Source organism: Harpia harpyja, chromosome 1 (assembly GCF_026419915.1).
Source record: "Harpia harpyja isolate bHarHar1 chromosome 1, bHarHar1 primary haplotype, whole genome shotgun sequence".
Taxonomy (NCBI): Eukaryota; Metazoa; Chordata; class Aves; order Accipitriformes; family Accipitridae; genus Harpia; species Harpia harpyja.
The window spans coordinates 100,512,527-100,525,977 of record NC_068940.1 but is presented as its reverse complement, the minus strand read 5'-3'; the positions used below and the strand labels follow the sequence as shown (position 1 = coordinate 100,525,977).

The 13,451-nt window shown below is 41.3% G+C and overlaps 1 protein-coding gene across 5 annotated transcripts in view; it reads left to right on the top strand.

The window, feature by feature from the left end:
- DPP6 (dipeptidyl peptidase like 6) overlaps window positions 1-13,451 on the top strand; it is a 577,844-nt gene that overhangs the window by 421,416 nt on the left and 142,977 nt on the right. For all 5 annotated transcript variants that reach the window (XM_052806934.1, XM_052806950.1, XM_052806924.1 and 2 more), the window contains exons 4-5: window positions 7,078-7,172; window positions 9,884-9,958. In XM_052806934.1, coding sequence (XP_052662894.1) covers window positions 7,078-7,172; window positions 9,884-9,958 — 170 coding nt within the window. The remainder of the gene's footprint in view (window positions 1-7,077; window positions 7,173-9,883; window positions 9,959-13,451) is intronic.

Below are 13,451 nucleotides of genomic sequence, written 5' to 3'. Positions count from 1 at the left end.
GCTTCTTGTTAATATTTGCCAGTTTTTTCTGACAGTTTTTATTTCCTCTGTGAATTTACCCTGTTCTGTCATTTTCCTCTCTGCTTCCATTATTAGCCAAAATCTCAGGCTCTGTCTCTCAAAACCAGTCTCTGAAGATAGCAGGCCTGTGCTTCTGCTGCATCTGGCAGGATTAAGGTTTTTTTTTAAGGTCTTGACCCCACGCACAGCAGCCTGTTAACCTCAGCTTGTCCTATTCTCTCCCCTGTGTCACTCAGAAAGCATTTTTTTGACAGGAAATCCTAAGCTCTCTACAGTTTACTTTCCGTGGGAGATGCTCACGTGAGCTGTGTGGATGACTGCACTTAACGTGTCCGCCTGGTGCTTTGCCTGGTGCTGATGGGCTGCTCTCTCCCCTGGGGCTCTGCTGAGTGTGGGCTGGCTTGCGGGTCTAAATGCTGGTAGTCACAGCGGCAAACACTCCCTGCTGCCGAGCCCACAGCCTGCCCGGGTACCCGGTTCGGTCGTGACGCTGTTCCCACAGAGACATACTGTATTTCAGTGTAAACTGACAGCCTCCCCCAATCCTGCAAATGTGGGTAATCACTACAAGCCAGTATTTTTTTTTTCCTGTGTGCTGCTGTGGATAGTCCAGGCTTGCTTTCTCCAGCCAGACGCTTCTCTTTGGCCCCGGTGTGTGTGTGCTGGGGGTGAGTGAGGGCTGTGACATGGCCAGGCCCACCCGAGGGGAACACCCGCTCCTTTCCCCACCTCTGGTCTCCATCCACTGTGCTGGGGCTCACCTGGCCCTTCAGAAAACTTGTTGGGCTGCTAAGCTAGCTGAAAATTTTTTTCATTTTAATTCCACTGCCTCACCCTGATGTATTTTTCCAAATGAATATAATTGTAGTACATGCCGTTGCCAGTCTGAAAATACCAACTCTGTCTAAAAAAATCATCTGTCCTGCTGTTGCAACCTTACTGTCTGTTATCTTATTAGATGGTAAGAGCTAACCAGTTGTGTCTGATTGTTACCTGCCTGGGAGGACTCCAAGAAACCCTCAGCTGGTTCAGGCGCTGCTGTTGCATCAGCAAAGGGGTCTCAGCCTGTCTGAGTGTTGAGTGATGCCCTGCACTGCGGCGGGCAGTGCTGCAGGGCTGGTGGAAGGCTCATCCTTCAGATGTAAGAGAAAATTCTAAAATTCTGACTGCTTTGGGTCATTAAAACCCCACAACAGCTTTTCTTTTTTGGAAGAGAGTGGGTGATAACATCAGGCTCTTGACTCGTTTCCAGCTGCAGTAATTGGCTTCATCGGTTTGAATAGGATGCGGTGTTTTCACTTCTGGAAAGCTCAGAGGACTCTTTCAGCGTTTCTAACCCCACTGTAAAGCCCATCAGATGCAAACTGCCTGCCAGCTGCCATGGGTCGCGCCTGAGGTTAGGTCTAGCAAGGACCTTCCTACAGCAGCAGGGATGAGAAATAACAGCACAGTGCCCAGTCCTCTCTTGGTGGCCCCGTGACATTCGCTGTGCCAGCGCAGAGCTCCATCCCAGCAGCGCACGTGGGCCTGGTGCAATGTGACCTCGGTCCCCGAGGAGCGATGCGGGCTCGCTCCCATGGGGCACGCTGCCGTCTGCTCTCTTGACACGGCATAATTTGTTTGCCAGCCTTGCCAGTCATGCTGGTATCTGGAGGCTCATTTATCTGAAATGGTTCAGAACAACTTCAGGACTTACATTTCCTTTATTCACCAATCTCCCTTAATCTTAGGGATTGAGAATGATAATTCCCCCGATGCTGACTTTCATCAGACTAAGACTCATTCAATTATGTTTCACGTCTGTCGATCTGAAACTACAGGACTTGAGAAGTTGTCTTTTCCTCTAAGTCTGTGGCTCTAAATGACTGAAGCTCTCCTAACAGTCCTGATACTACCTTCTGCCTTTCATTAACTCTTACTGCTGACCTGCTGCATGTGAATGTTATAACCTTTTTTCTCTGCTTTTCATTTGTCAGTTGCTAAACTGATAGAAAATTACAATTTCATTAAAAATATTTTTTTTGCAGCTGGATTTAAATTCTTATTCTTTCCCATCTTTTTACCACATAGTTCTGCTTTCTGCTTTCCATAATCTGTGACAAATAATGAAAATTCTCAAAAGCATGCGGGTCCTGCTATTATCTTATAAACCAGTTTCTCATCTCTGATAGCGTGTACTTACTTAGTCTCATCAGAGAAGCTGTACAGCCATAAATTCACGAGCACTGACGCTAATGCAAATCTGTGTTCCTGCAGCTGGATGTAATTCTTTCATTTCCTTTGCACCGCCAGCACTCAAACTTACTCCTTCTAGAGGCAAAATTGTCCCAGACCTTCTTGTCCATTGTGATGAGCTATTTAGTCTGGTGCCCAGTCTGACACACAGTAATGTAAAAACAAGCTGTGCTGGCTCAGACAAGTGCTCCTCTAGCCCAGTGTTGGGTCTCTAACTACGGCAATAGCTGATGCTATGTTGAACTTGAGCCTGGCCCCTTTTAGTGGTCCATAATGAAGCAGCCCTGCATTAGGGATGAGAGATGATATATCCTGCCTATTTCCTTTAATATCTGTCAGTTTATCAGTTGTCCATGAATTTTTGTACTCCCTTGTTTTATATCATGGCAAATGAACCATGCTGTCTTGCTGTCTTGATGGCGTCCAGCGTTTTGTTGGCTGTTTAGGCTGCCTCTGCATATTGAACTGATGATTCAGGGTCTTCAAATGATACCAGTGACAGCCTCATGATGTTTCTCCTGAGTTTTCAACTGCCAGTTCTGGGTTCAGCATCACGGCAGCACCAGTGGGCAAGTTTCCAGAGACCCCGTGCCTTTTCTGATGGTAGAACCTTGGAAAGGGTTGGCCAGGTAGCACGCCTGAAAATGCAAAACCTGCATTGGGGCCATAGTGCATAATGCATTATTCTCTTAAGAAAAATCCTGTCATTTTGTCTTGCTTCACTCTAAACAAGAGGCCAGCGGGCAGAGCTGCCAGGCGAAGCAAACCCACGTGTGTGCTGTTCCTGGCGAGGGCTCAGCGACTGCAAGGGACATGAGCTCCCTGTCACAAGATCTGTTTTCTCTGTGTACATATTTCCTGACTGAATTTAAGAAAGATGTGTACAAAGAAGCTGGGAAACTCTGACACTGCAAATATATCATTGGTCTTGGGTTTTCTGATTTCACCCGTTCTGCTTAGCAGGTTTTTAAAAATTACTGCCAAGGCTCCCCCATTCCTTTACACTGACTCTCTACAGCACCAAGGCTGCTCTGTTATTTCTAGTAATCACTTCTTTTTGTAATCAGTCACTTTTGTAAGCGTGACTGCATATCTGTGTCTCCACTCACAGACACATAATATATTCTACCAACCAGACAATTTCCTGTAAGTTGAAAGAGGGGGAGGAGTTGGCGAAGTGAACTCTGCTGTTGAAGAAATGGAATAAATGGCTTTATGCCTGAAAGTTACAATTTTCAGCATCATTTACATTGAACACCAGCCCCAAAGAAAGGCAGGTATAAAAAATGAGATGCAGCGATGACCTTTATCAGCTGTGGTGACAACTATAAATCAGGCTGCAAATTCTCGTCAGCTCGCTGGACAGAATTCATTACAGACAGAGGTTGCTGCATTGCTTTTTGTCTTTGATTAAGGCATGTCCCATTTAAATAAATGCTCTTGCACTGGAACTAATCACACACTTCAAAACAGAAGTCCAGGAATATTATTCATTGATTCTTTTGAGGACTAAGATAATACGACTTACAGACCAGCTAAACCTCACAGTGTTTTGCTTGGAATATAATGCAGATCAATTTGTTCTTCTCTTAAGCAGACCAATTTTCTGTTCATTAATTCAGATGCTGTGTTGATGGCTTGTATTGAATATAATAGCAAGATTTACAGCCCTAACAAATCAGCGCTGCTTCATTTATTCTTCCTTATTCATACCAGAAGTACATGCAGCAGATTAGCACCTGATTTTAAACTTGTTACACTTTAACAAATAATGGGAAAGTCTTTCATCTCCTGCTTCCAACTCTGGAGCAACTTTTATGTAATCATCTTGAAGTTTCCCAGTTTGTTAAAATGTTATGGTTTTTTTGGAGCATTGGGAGCAATAAAAGTTTAGTAGCAATGTCATTACGGGCAGTAATGTAACTTCCACCCATTCATGCAATGCTCAAGAAACAGCTACCAAATATTAACAGCCCCACAGACTCATTAGATTAATAAGCTACTTTACTTGTGCACTGAACTTTGAGCTGAGTTTCATTGGTAGTTTTTCCTGTAATTAGGAAATATCCTGAGAGGCTTACAATTATCCAAATGCTTTGGTGGCCATATTTAAAATGTGATTTTTTTTTGTCTAGAACTTAGTATGTAATTGGAAAACATTCCGTGTTGTTGACATAGGGTGATTATTAAAGCAGTAATCTTTTTCAAAACGTCTGATAATTAGGTAATATTCTGTCTCTCAGTTTAGTTATTCCCGTTATTTCTAGAATACCTGAAAATAAGAATTTGGACTGTATACTTTCCTCATATAACAAATGATGCTTCACCCATGCTTAATGGCCTAAGGATGTAAAGGCATGGTATGTAGGAAGCATTAATACCTTTTATCGTATCACTTCCCAAATTGTTGGCATAAAGGCATTTCTTAAGGATCTGGACACAGAGGGTAGAAGTTAAAGTTGTAAATAAGTCAGTGCTGGATCAGACCCCAGAGATTGTCTCTTCTGGTGTCTGGCCCAGGACAAGAGCAAATGCTTAGGGAAGATTTTAAAAAGTAGGTGAATTTCTCAAGATGGTAATTCAGGATATGCTTCTAGTCCCTTGCAATCACAGGTTCAAGGGCTTAATGAAAAGTGTCTCCCCTCAAGACCCACAATCTTTGGTGGATTTTTCTTCCATTTTTCTAATTCTTATTTGGACCCACAAGCAGTCCTGGCACCCGCTCTAGCCTGAGTCTGTAACTTCCACAGCTTGTGTACCTTCTGCGTGAAGAAATAATCTCTTTTATTTGTATTGAACCTGTCACTGGCTGGTGTCTTTTAGTGCCTCCCAATATTTACTTCGGAAAACGCAGGGAACGAGCATTCATTATTTATCTTTTCCATGCTGCTTATGACTTTTTTGACTTCTGTCCTAGTTCTGTTCAGTCAGTTCTTTCCCAGGTTTAAGAATCTTAGTTTGTTCAGTCATAAATTCTATGAAGCAATATTTCAAAGTCCTGAATATAATCAGGCATGCTTATGAAAATGCCGTGCCCTTGGACAACACTCCAGAACTAATGACAAACTTTTAATACTGTCAAATCCAAACAGAAACTCTCTTCACTATTCTGCTCTCAAATGCAAGTCTTAATCTAATTCAGATCCTGCATTTTTTATTCAGGATTGAAGGTGTTGATAAAATTTATTCCATAATTAAAAGAAAGAGATGCTTTGAGAAGTTTGCCTATGAGTCTGAAGGGCTGCTGCTGTGATTTGGACACTGAGAATCTTAAGTCTCTAACATCTTGTTGTCTGGAGACGATCATCCATATTGCTGCAACAGTTTGGCCTCACAGAATCTGATTCATCCCAATCTCAGAAAAGATTTTTTCTTCCTACGCTTACATGTAAAACTGTGATATGTAGGAGATGACTGTTTTTATTGATAGTAATAAGTAGAGTGTAGAAGCTTTTCGTCTGCACTTTCACTTTCACAAAGATGGTTAATGACTGTGATGAGGATTGTCATCACTACCTTAGAAATAAAAGAAGACTGAAACATAGATAAGGAAGGAGTATGCTAGGTCTGTACACCAAAGTTTTGAAAGAACTGGGTCTCTGGGTCCAGCGTTGTCTTCAGCAGGTTACGGTGAGCCAGGCACCACGCACCTGTTTGTGGTTACAATGTGCTTGTACGAACCCTGTAGGATTTAAACTCACCTTTGACTCATGACAGGACAACCCATGGGTAATGTTTAACCATTCGTGTGGCCCTAACACTTGTGGGGTGCACCATGGTAGCCACCCTGGGGTGGCCACAGTGAGGGTAGGCAATGAGGAATTGTTTCCCTAACTGAACCTGGAGGCAGAAGTTTGGAAGGATCCATCAGTTCTCAATCTTAGTTTAGCCAGGTTCCTAAAACTCAGTAACCCTACTCCTGTGTCAGGAAAAGCTGCTGAATCTTTTAATAGCAGTGTGCTTGGGACTTAACGTTTTATGTTTTATCTGTGAGGCAGTGCATGTAAGCGCTGATCAGACTTGAACTTCAGGTTATGACATCTGACAAGATGACAACCCTTTATTGTTGTAATGTTTTTTCATCCTGAACTTTTGACCTGCCACCCAACCCTCATTTGGAGTTTCTTTCACATGTCTACCCCAGCCTTTCTGTCAAGTAGGTTTTGAGCTTTGAGAGCTGGAGACTATCTCCCGCCTGTGCAGCAGCTACCAGAGGGGATACTTGTCCTTGTCCAGATGTCCTGAGTGCTGGAATAGTCCCAAAGTGCAACAGGGACAAACTGATTTGTCCTGTTCCATGTGCAAATGCCAATTTCTTTGCATGCATGTCCTTCTGGTGTGAGTTTGCAGGACAAATGGCTGAGTTGGAAGATCTGTACAATATTAGGTTCCAGAATCTGCTTTGTTAGAAGGTGATTTGCCTTTAACTGTCAGAGACTTTCTAGGCATCTGGCTTATTGAAGTCCTGCAGACACTGAGGATCGTGGAAACCTTTAAGCATAAGGAATGTTTTTTGACCTTGTTCTTTTCTACACTAACAATATAGCAAGCTGTGTATGTACATTCAAAACAGGTCACCCTCTTCCGTTCAGCTCTGGGAAAGTGTGGCAGAATAAACATGTGGCAAACACTAACCATGTTGTTTAATGACTGTCCTGGAAGCCACTTTAACATCACAGCAATGGCTGCATTAACAAAAAATGATCTGTGTTCTTTAGAAGGAAGTTGCCAGCAGTACTTTTGGTTCAAGTTCATAATTAGGTTCTACACAAACAGACAATTTCAGGTTTCCTTAATGTTCTTTTCTTTTCCTCCTTGCAGATAATGAATTCATTTATAGAAACCAGAATGGCACAGTGATTCTGAGGAATGTCGAAACTAACAATTCAACAATATTAATAGAAAACAAAAAAATTGTAAGTATTTTCTATAACGAGTAGCAGAATTTCACAGTTCTCTTGCAGTTGGATCAGTAAAGCAGAAAATGACTTGGGTTTCAACTTCGTGTATTCTCAAGGAGAAGCAATACACTGGTAATACTATGGGCTACGCGATGACTGATAATGTGAAATTGAACTCCAGCTTTTCTTATTATTCTGCAAGCTCAGTTTATTTCATACTACAGGAAGGCATCATATAGATATTTGAAGCTAGTCTTGCATATCATATATAATTGAAAGATGCATAATTCTCGTCTTTGCATGCTTAATAGAAAAGACAATTGATGTAATTTACTGTCTGCTGGTAGCATTTTCCACATTCCTCCATGCATATACTTATTTTTTAATTTGTGGATTTGCTGATTTTTGTTGCCTAATGGTTGAAATGTAATTTCAGTGTTGTTAATGAATAGTGTTGATGAATGGAAGTGGAGTTGCATATGAGAGAAACCCTAAGAAATTATTGGGAAAAGAAGTTAGTAGGTAGCTATTAAAATAAATGAAAAGAAAATAATTTCACAGCTGATACAGAGTATTATTTATAATGATGAAAGTGTTTTGTAGCACTGTTTTTTGTAGTAGATGAAGCCAACATTGTGACAGAAGTTAGTACATTAAATGTCAGAGTGTTTTCAATATTTGCTGTAAGAAGTTGATTTCTGAAGTAAAATACACTCATGTTTGCTCCAACAATGAGATATGAATCACATTGTCCTGGTAAAATTGTCACTTATGCAGTACCTTCCTAATGTTTTGATTAACTTGAGATGTTTTTGATGTACTGTATCATTGCAAAACTACAAAAGCAGAGGATGGCTCACAGAGACTTATCTTAATCACCCAAGATCTGCAGAAAACAGCTTTAGAAACTTAAAAGCTAAAAGTAAATCTACAAGAAAACTATAAAAACACATTCCAGGTTGGTTTTATTTTGCAGTATGAGTATATGACTCATACAAAGCTCAAGTACAGTATTAATTCTTTTTTAATGAGACAAAGAGTTTATCACTGAATTGTTATTGCAGGACCCAACCTTAAACTTCACATGCTGCCATTTAACCTTCAGCCTTTGCCACATCACATAAGCAATCCTCTTTTACCAGAGTGTAACCTCTTTCTTTACAATTCTGCTAAAGGTAAAGGAATGGGCTGGCTTTCTTTAATGTCAAGGTCTGTTGAAATCAAACTGCTTCCATTTGGCTTCTCTTTATTCCCCTGGGTTTTAATTTTTGCCATTTGTAAGAAAAGCATAGTGTTACAAGATAATCCTACTTTCTCATGCCATGGCCTCCCTACTGCCTGTTCTAACCTTGCTCCTCTGCCCTCTCAGTAAATAAATCTGCAGAACATCACCTCCACATTAATCCAAAAAGTCCCAATACAGGAGCCGCCATTACACCTCATCCAGGCACATTGTCTTTGTCCTCTTCGTTCCCAGCCCTGGGTCAGAAAAACTTTTGCTACCTTGGCATGTTTTCCTTTCTCCGTCTTATTAATGTAACAGTAGAGAAAATCTGTCTTCGTGCTGACACTGCTGGCTCTCACGCTCCCCTGTTACCCGCCATCCTGATCCACGCTAGCCCATCAGGTTGCCCAGTGCGGTTGTAGCTGCCCCATCCCTGGAAACATTCCAGGTCAGGTTGGACGGGGCTCTGAGCGACCTGATCTAGTTGAAGATGTCCCTGCTTGTTGTAGGGTGGGTGGACTAGGTGACCTTTAAAGGTCCCTTCCAACCCGAACCATTCTGTGATCCTATGCTCAGTCCCCTCTGCCTTGGGCTGTCCCTGGGTTTCCCCACGCACCGCCTCCAGCCTCGCTGGCCTTGGGGAAGACTCTCCCAGGGGGATGCTGTGCATTTCCCTGCAACCCAAATTCCCCCTTCCATTTTGCTCCGTGGGAATCTCTCAAGGACCTGCATCTAATTTGTTAGGCGAGAGGGTGAGATTTAAAAGGCGTGGATGAGTGGCGTGTTAGTGGCACCTCTCTTTGACCTAGGTGCCATGTGTGCCAGAAATGTGTTATATTGAAACACACTGGAAAGGAGAAGTGTCTGCACTATACAAATAAGTGGAGCAGGGAAAAGGTAATTCCTGACAAGTCTGAGATATTTTGGCATCTCTTCTTGTTAGTAAGCCTTACAGAGTGGCTTTTTGCAGAACCCAGGTCAGGGTGCACCTGGAAAGCTGTATCACTACAGCATCCGAAAGACTTTTGTAACTGAGGAAAATGGGATAGTTCTCAGTGTTGTCTTAATTGGGAGAGGTAGTGGTGTCTCTTTATATTAATTTGCTCCAGCAGGTATTTACTGCTTATTATCTCCTGCACTTTGGCCAGTGACTGCAGGGAATGAGAGGGAATTAATAAATTGACACTGATCAAAGTTTTCTACTACTTGCTGCCCACAGCTGCCCCATCACCCACTGTGCAGTAAGTTTTTAAGGAAAACTGAGTTTTTGAGATAGCCACCTGCTCTGAGTCACAATGCAGTTATCCTTTCTCTTGTAGGAGCATATAAATGCCCACATAATATTTCTGGGATTTGACAAGAGATGTGATGTATTATTTTTCAAGACCCTTAGTCTGGCAGTATTCTTCATCATTAGAAAGATGGTCATAACAATTAGTTCTAGATGTCATTGGCTTTAAAACTGAAAAATATTTATTTCAATGTTTGATTTATTTTCTAGGTCTCCTTAAAGGCTATTCGATATGAAGTATCACCTGACCGGGAATATGCACTTTTTGCTTTTAATGTTGAACCAGTAAGTAAATAGAGTTGATTTCAAAATACACGGGCTTTTTTTTTATTATTTTTCTCACTTCTATGCCAGTAAGATGATATTTTAAATTAATTGCTTCCTATGAAACAAAGAAAGCAAACCTCTCATTTAGCTATTCTGCGAGCATGTCATACTGCCATCTAGTAGAGGAGAAAGGTATAAATTACACCGTAGAGGAAACACTGTCATTGCCAGGATTTTATAGTCTTTGGGAGCAGGATTGTAAGGACATGTCTTTGCTACAAGGATTTCTATTCCTCTTCTGTGAAATTTTTTTCCATGGTGCCTTTTTCAGTCACACTATAAATTTCTTCCCCAGAACAAAAAGCAACTGTCAGTGTCTCCCACAACTGAAATAATACGTTAATTATGGTGTCACCGTTCCCAGTGCTGCAGTTAGGGTTGAGCTATCACTTTCATTATAAATCCTTTTCTTCAGAGGGTTAGGTATAAATCATTCGTAAGAAATCACCACTGGGTTACTACTAAGTTTTAGATTAGGGCGAATTTTCTACCAAACTTCAAAAAAGAAAAGTGTAATGAGTCGTTTTTAAATGATGACTAAAGGATCAAACACATGGGAAGCAGTTCTTCGGCATGAATAATATTTATTTTCTTTTTAAATTCTGCTGGTATAAGACCTGAAATGTTTGAATGATAGCTATGCTGTACTACTTGGATAAACTATAAATCCCTATACATTTTGTTTGAATTGCACCAATTCCTCAAAACAAAAATAATTCATTCACCAGCAACTGTAATTCTTCTTCCATAAAATAAATCTAGTTTCAGCTGCTAACCAAAGGAAATTTGTTGGTCCTTTAGGTAGCAGAGGTTGTGGCTCTGTTGCTCATCTGATTTCTCTGCTGTCATCTTTGGAGTTATTCCTGACTCACAGTGGTGTAAAAGTCAGGACAACCATGCCTAGTGTTCGAAAAAGTTCAAATAAAACTGTATGAGAAACTTTAGGGGTAATTCCTAAAGACTTTTTTGCTGGGAAATCATTGCTGGTGCAACTTCCCTTATCTGAAGCTTAGCAGAGTTCTAGACAGAGATGGACGCGGAAGTGTTAAGTTAAATCTAAATATGGGGAGGACAGCCTAACGGCCACTGAGCAAGCAAAGCCTTTGCATAAAAGCCCCCCCTGCCTTGTATGCCAGAGGTGTTTTGTAAAATTCACTTTTTTTAATGGAGATTGGCCTTTGGCTGTGGAAGCTGTGTGCCAACACTGCTCAGATGCATTGTGCAAGCTGGAAGAGCCCTGAGGAGAGAGGGCTTCTTCAGTTCCTCTGAGAGCGAGAGAAAAATGTCTATCACGACAAAAATTATAATGAGACAAAAAATGTCATTCCTAAAAAGCGGTAGTAAGAAATTCACTTTTTATTCCCAACCTTTATCTATCGAAAGGACTGCACACTCGGAAGATCTGGAAGAAGCAAAGTTATGGGGGCTTTTGCAGCCCAGACTTTGCGTTCAGCCTGCAGAGGAATGCTTGATGTAGGCAATGGAGGAGGAGGATGGGGATGGAAAGCGATGGGCTGGATGTGTTTCCCCTGCATCCTCCTCTCTGCATTTCAGTGCTTGCAGATCTGTGGGTTTGAGGTACAGGCAAGACACTGAGTTTGTGGTGCTTTAAGATGCCTGGCTGGAGAAGAGAGAGCAGCACACAGGCAGGTGCTCCCTTCCTCACACCACATCTTCTTCCAGAAAGGAAAACCCAAAGTGGCAAGATGGAAACATGACGTTTGGGAAGATTTTAGGATGTGAAATGTATTCAGTGTAAGAGAGCATTGCAAATTGTTCAAGTATTCATATGAGTTTATGATAGCAAGAGTTCCTGAAATAGTCTTCTGAAACAAAACAAAACAAAACACCCCCCCCTTTTTCCTTTAAGATCCATGCTTATGAAGGATACAAAGATATTTTTTTTTGAAGAAGAAGCATACTAATAGAGGGGTAGTAAAATTCATTGTTTAATATTGCATCTTTAAGCCACGATGGGTGGCTCTTTGTGTACTGAAGTTGCAATAACTGTTAAATTACTTATTCAGCTTTCTTCTCACTTGGTATGCAGACTGTGGCTACAAATAATTGCATGTTAGTTAGCTTTTCGCATTTTCTGCATTTCAAACTGTATTCTTGGACAAAATTCAAATTACGCTGTTTTCTGCAACACAAGAAATTGATTAGCAAAGCCTTGGGCAGTTGTCCTTGTTGCAAAGTCAAAAGGAAATTTCAGGAAATGCATTGACAAAGGACATTTGTTTAAAGTTCAATTCTACAAATACTTTCAAAAAAGAAACTTCTTGAAATTATTGTGTACTTATTTTATAGGTGTCAGAAAGTGTTGCTTTATTTTTTTGCCATTTGAAAGTGTGCTGTGCTGCCTTTTAATTGTTTGTGAGTATAGATGTTTTCATCATTTTTTTACACAATACAGTTGTGGTGCATTTACATATGTGTGTAATATCTGAATATACATAATATGAATTAATAATGTATCTGAATTCTAATATGAATGGATTCAGCCTCTATTTTTAATACCAGCTAGGAATAAAAATCAAGCTAGAAAAGCATAGTGTGTCACTCCAATGAAGTGAAATATTTTTAAGGAAAATACTACAAAGTCATTTCCTGCCAGTAATAGCTTTCTTCTAAGGTTTTTCTATTTATTTGCACAGAAGCATCTCTGCTCAGTGTTGTTCTGGGTAGCGGCACTGACACCCACATTGGAATAACACAGCCCTGAACTGGCAGACACCTATTTTGCAAAGTTATTGAGGCAACTAATGTGCGTTTTCCTGTTGTATCACTTCATCATCTTAGAGGACGATGAATTAAAGCATGTTCCTTAAAATATATTTCTCCCAGGAAGCTTGGCAGGCAGTTGTGAGACTGGCGTGGGTACATTGTGGCTGGTCGGGCTGTCAGGTTCCATTCTAAATGCTTTTTTGCAGTGCTTATATTTACAGAAGTTTAATCTTTCAGGCAGCAATATTCTGGGTAAGCCTTGTGCTAATAGGGAGCTTTTCTAACCTTGAACACAGTAGATTTGTTCTTTTTCTGGAAAGGTCATAGGGAAGGCGCCAGGCTTCTTCGTCTTTAAAATACTCTTGCGATTTTTCTGTTGTTTGTTTGTTTTCTGTTTCTTTACACTAGAGCAAGGTCCAACCTGAGGCTGAAACCACAGGGTGAAGTTTTCAGAAAGCGTTGGGGAATAAATACACCCATAGAGAAACTTTGATTTCAAATCAGCCTCCACCAAAACAAGTGTGTGGGGCTCTGGCTATAGAGTTCAGTAACCCCAAACCACATAGGCAAATCGGGGTTTAGCCACAGCATCTCAGCAGAAAGGGAGCAGAGGGTGAAGGCTGTCTCTGGTGCTGTCAGGTCAAAGCCACTCTTGCCCAGCACATGGCTCCACCAGCATTACTGGTCAAGCTCCACGCTCCTGCACACCTCCCGGGGGGGGGAC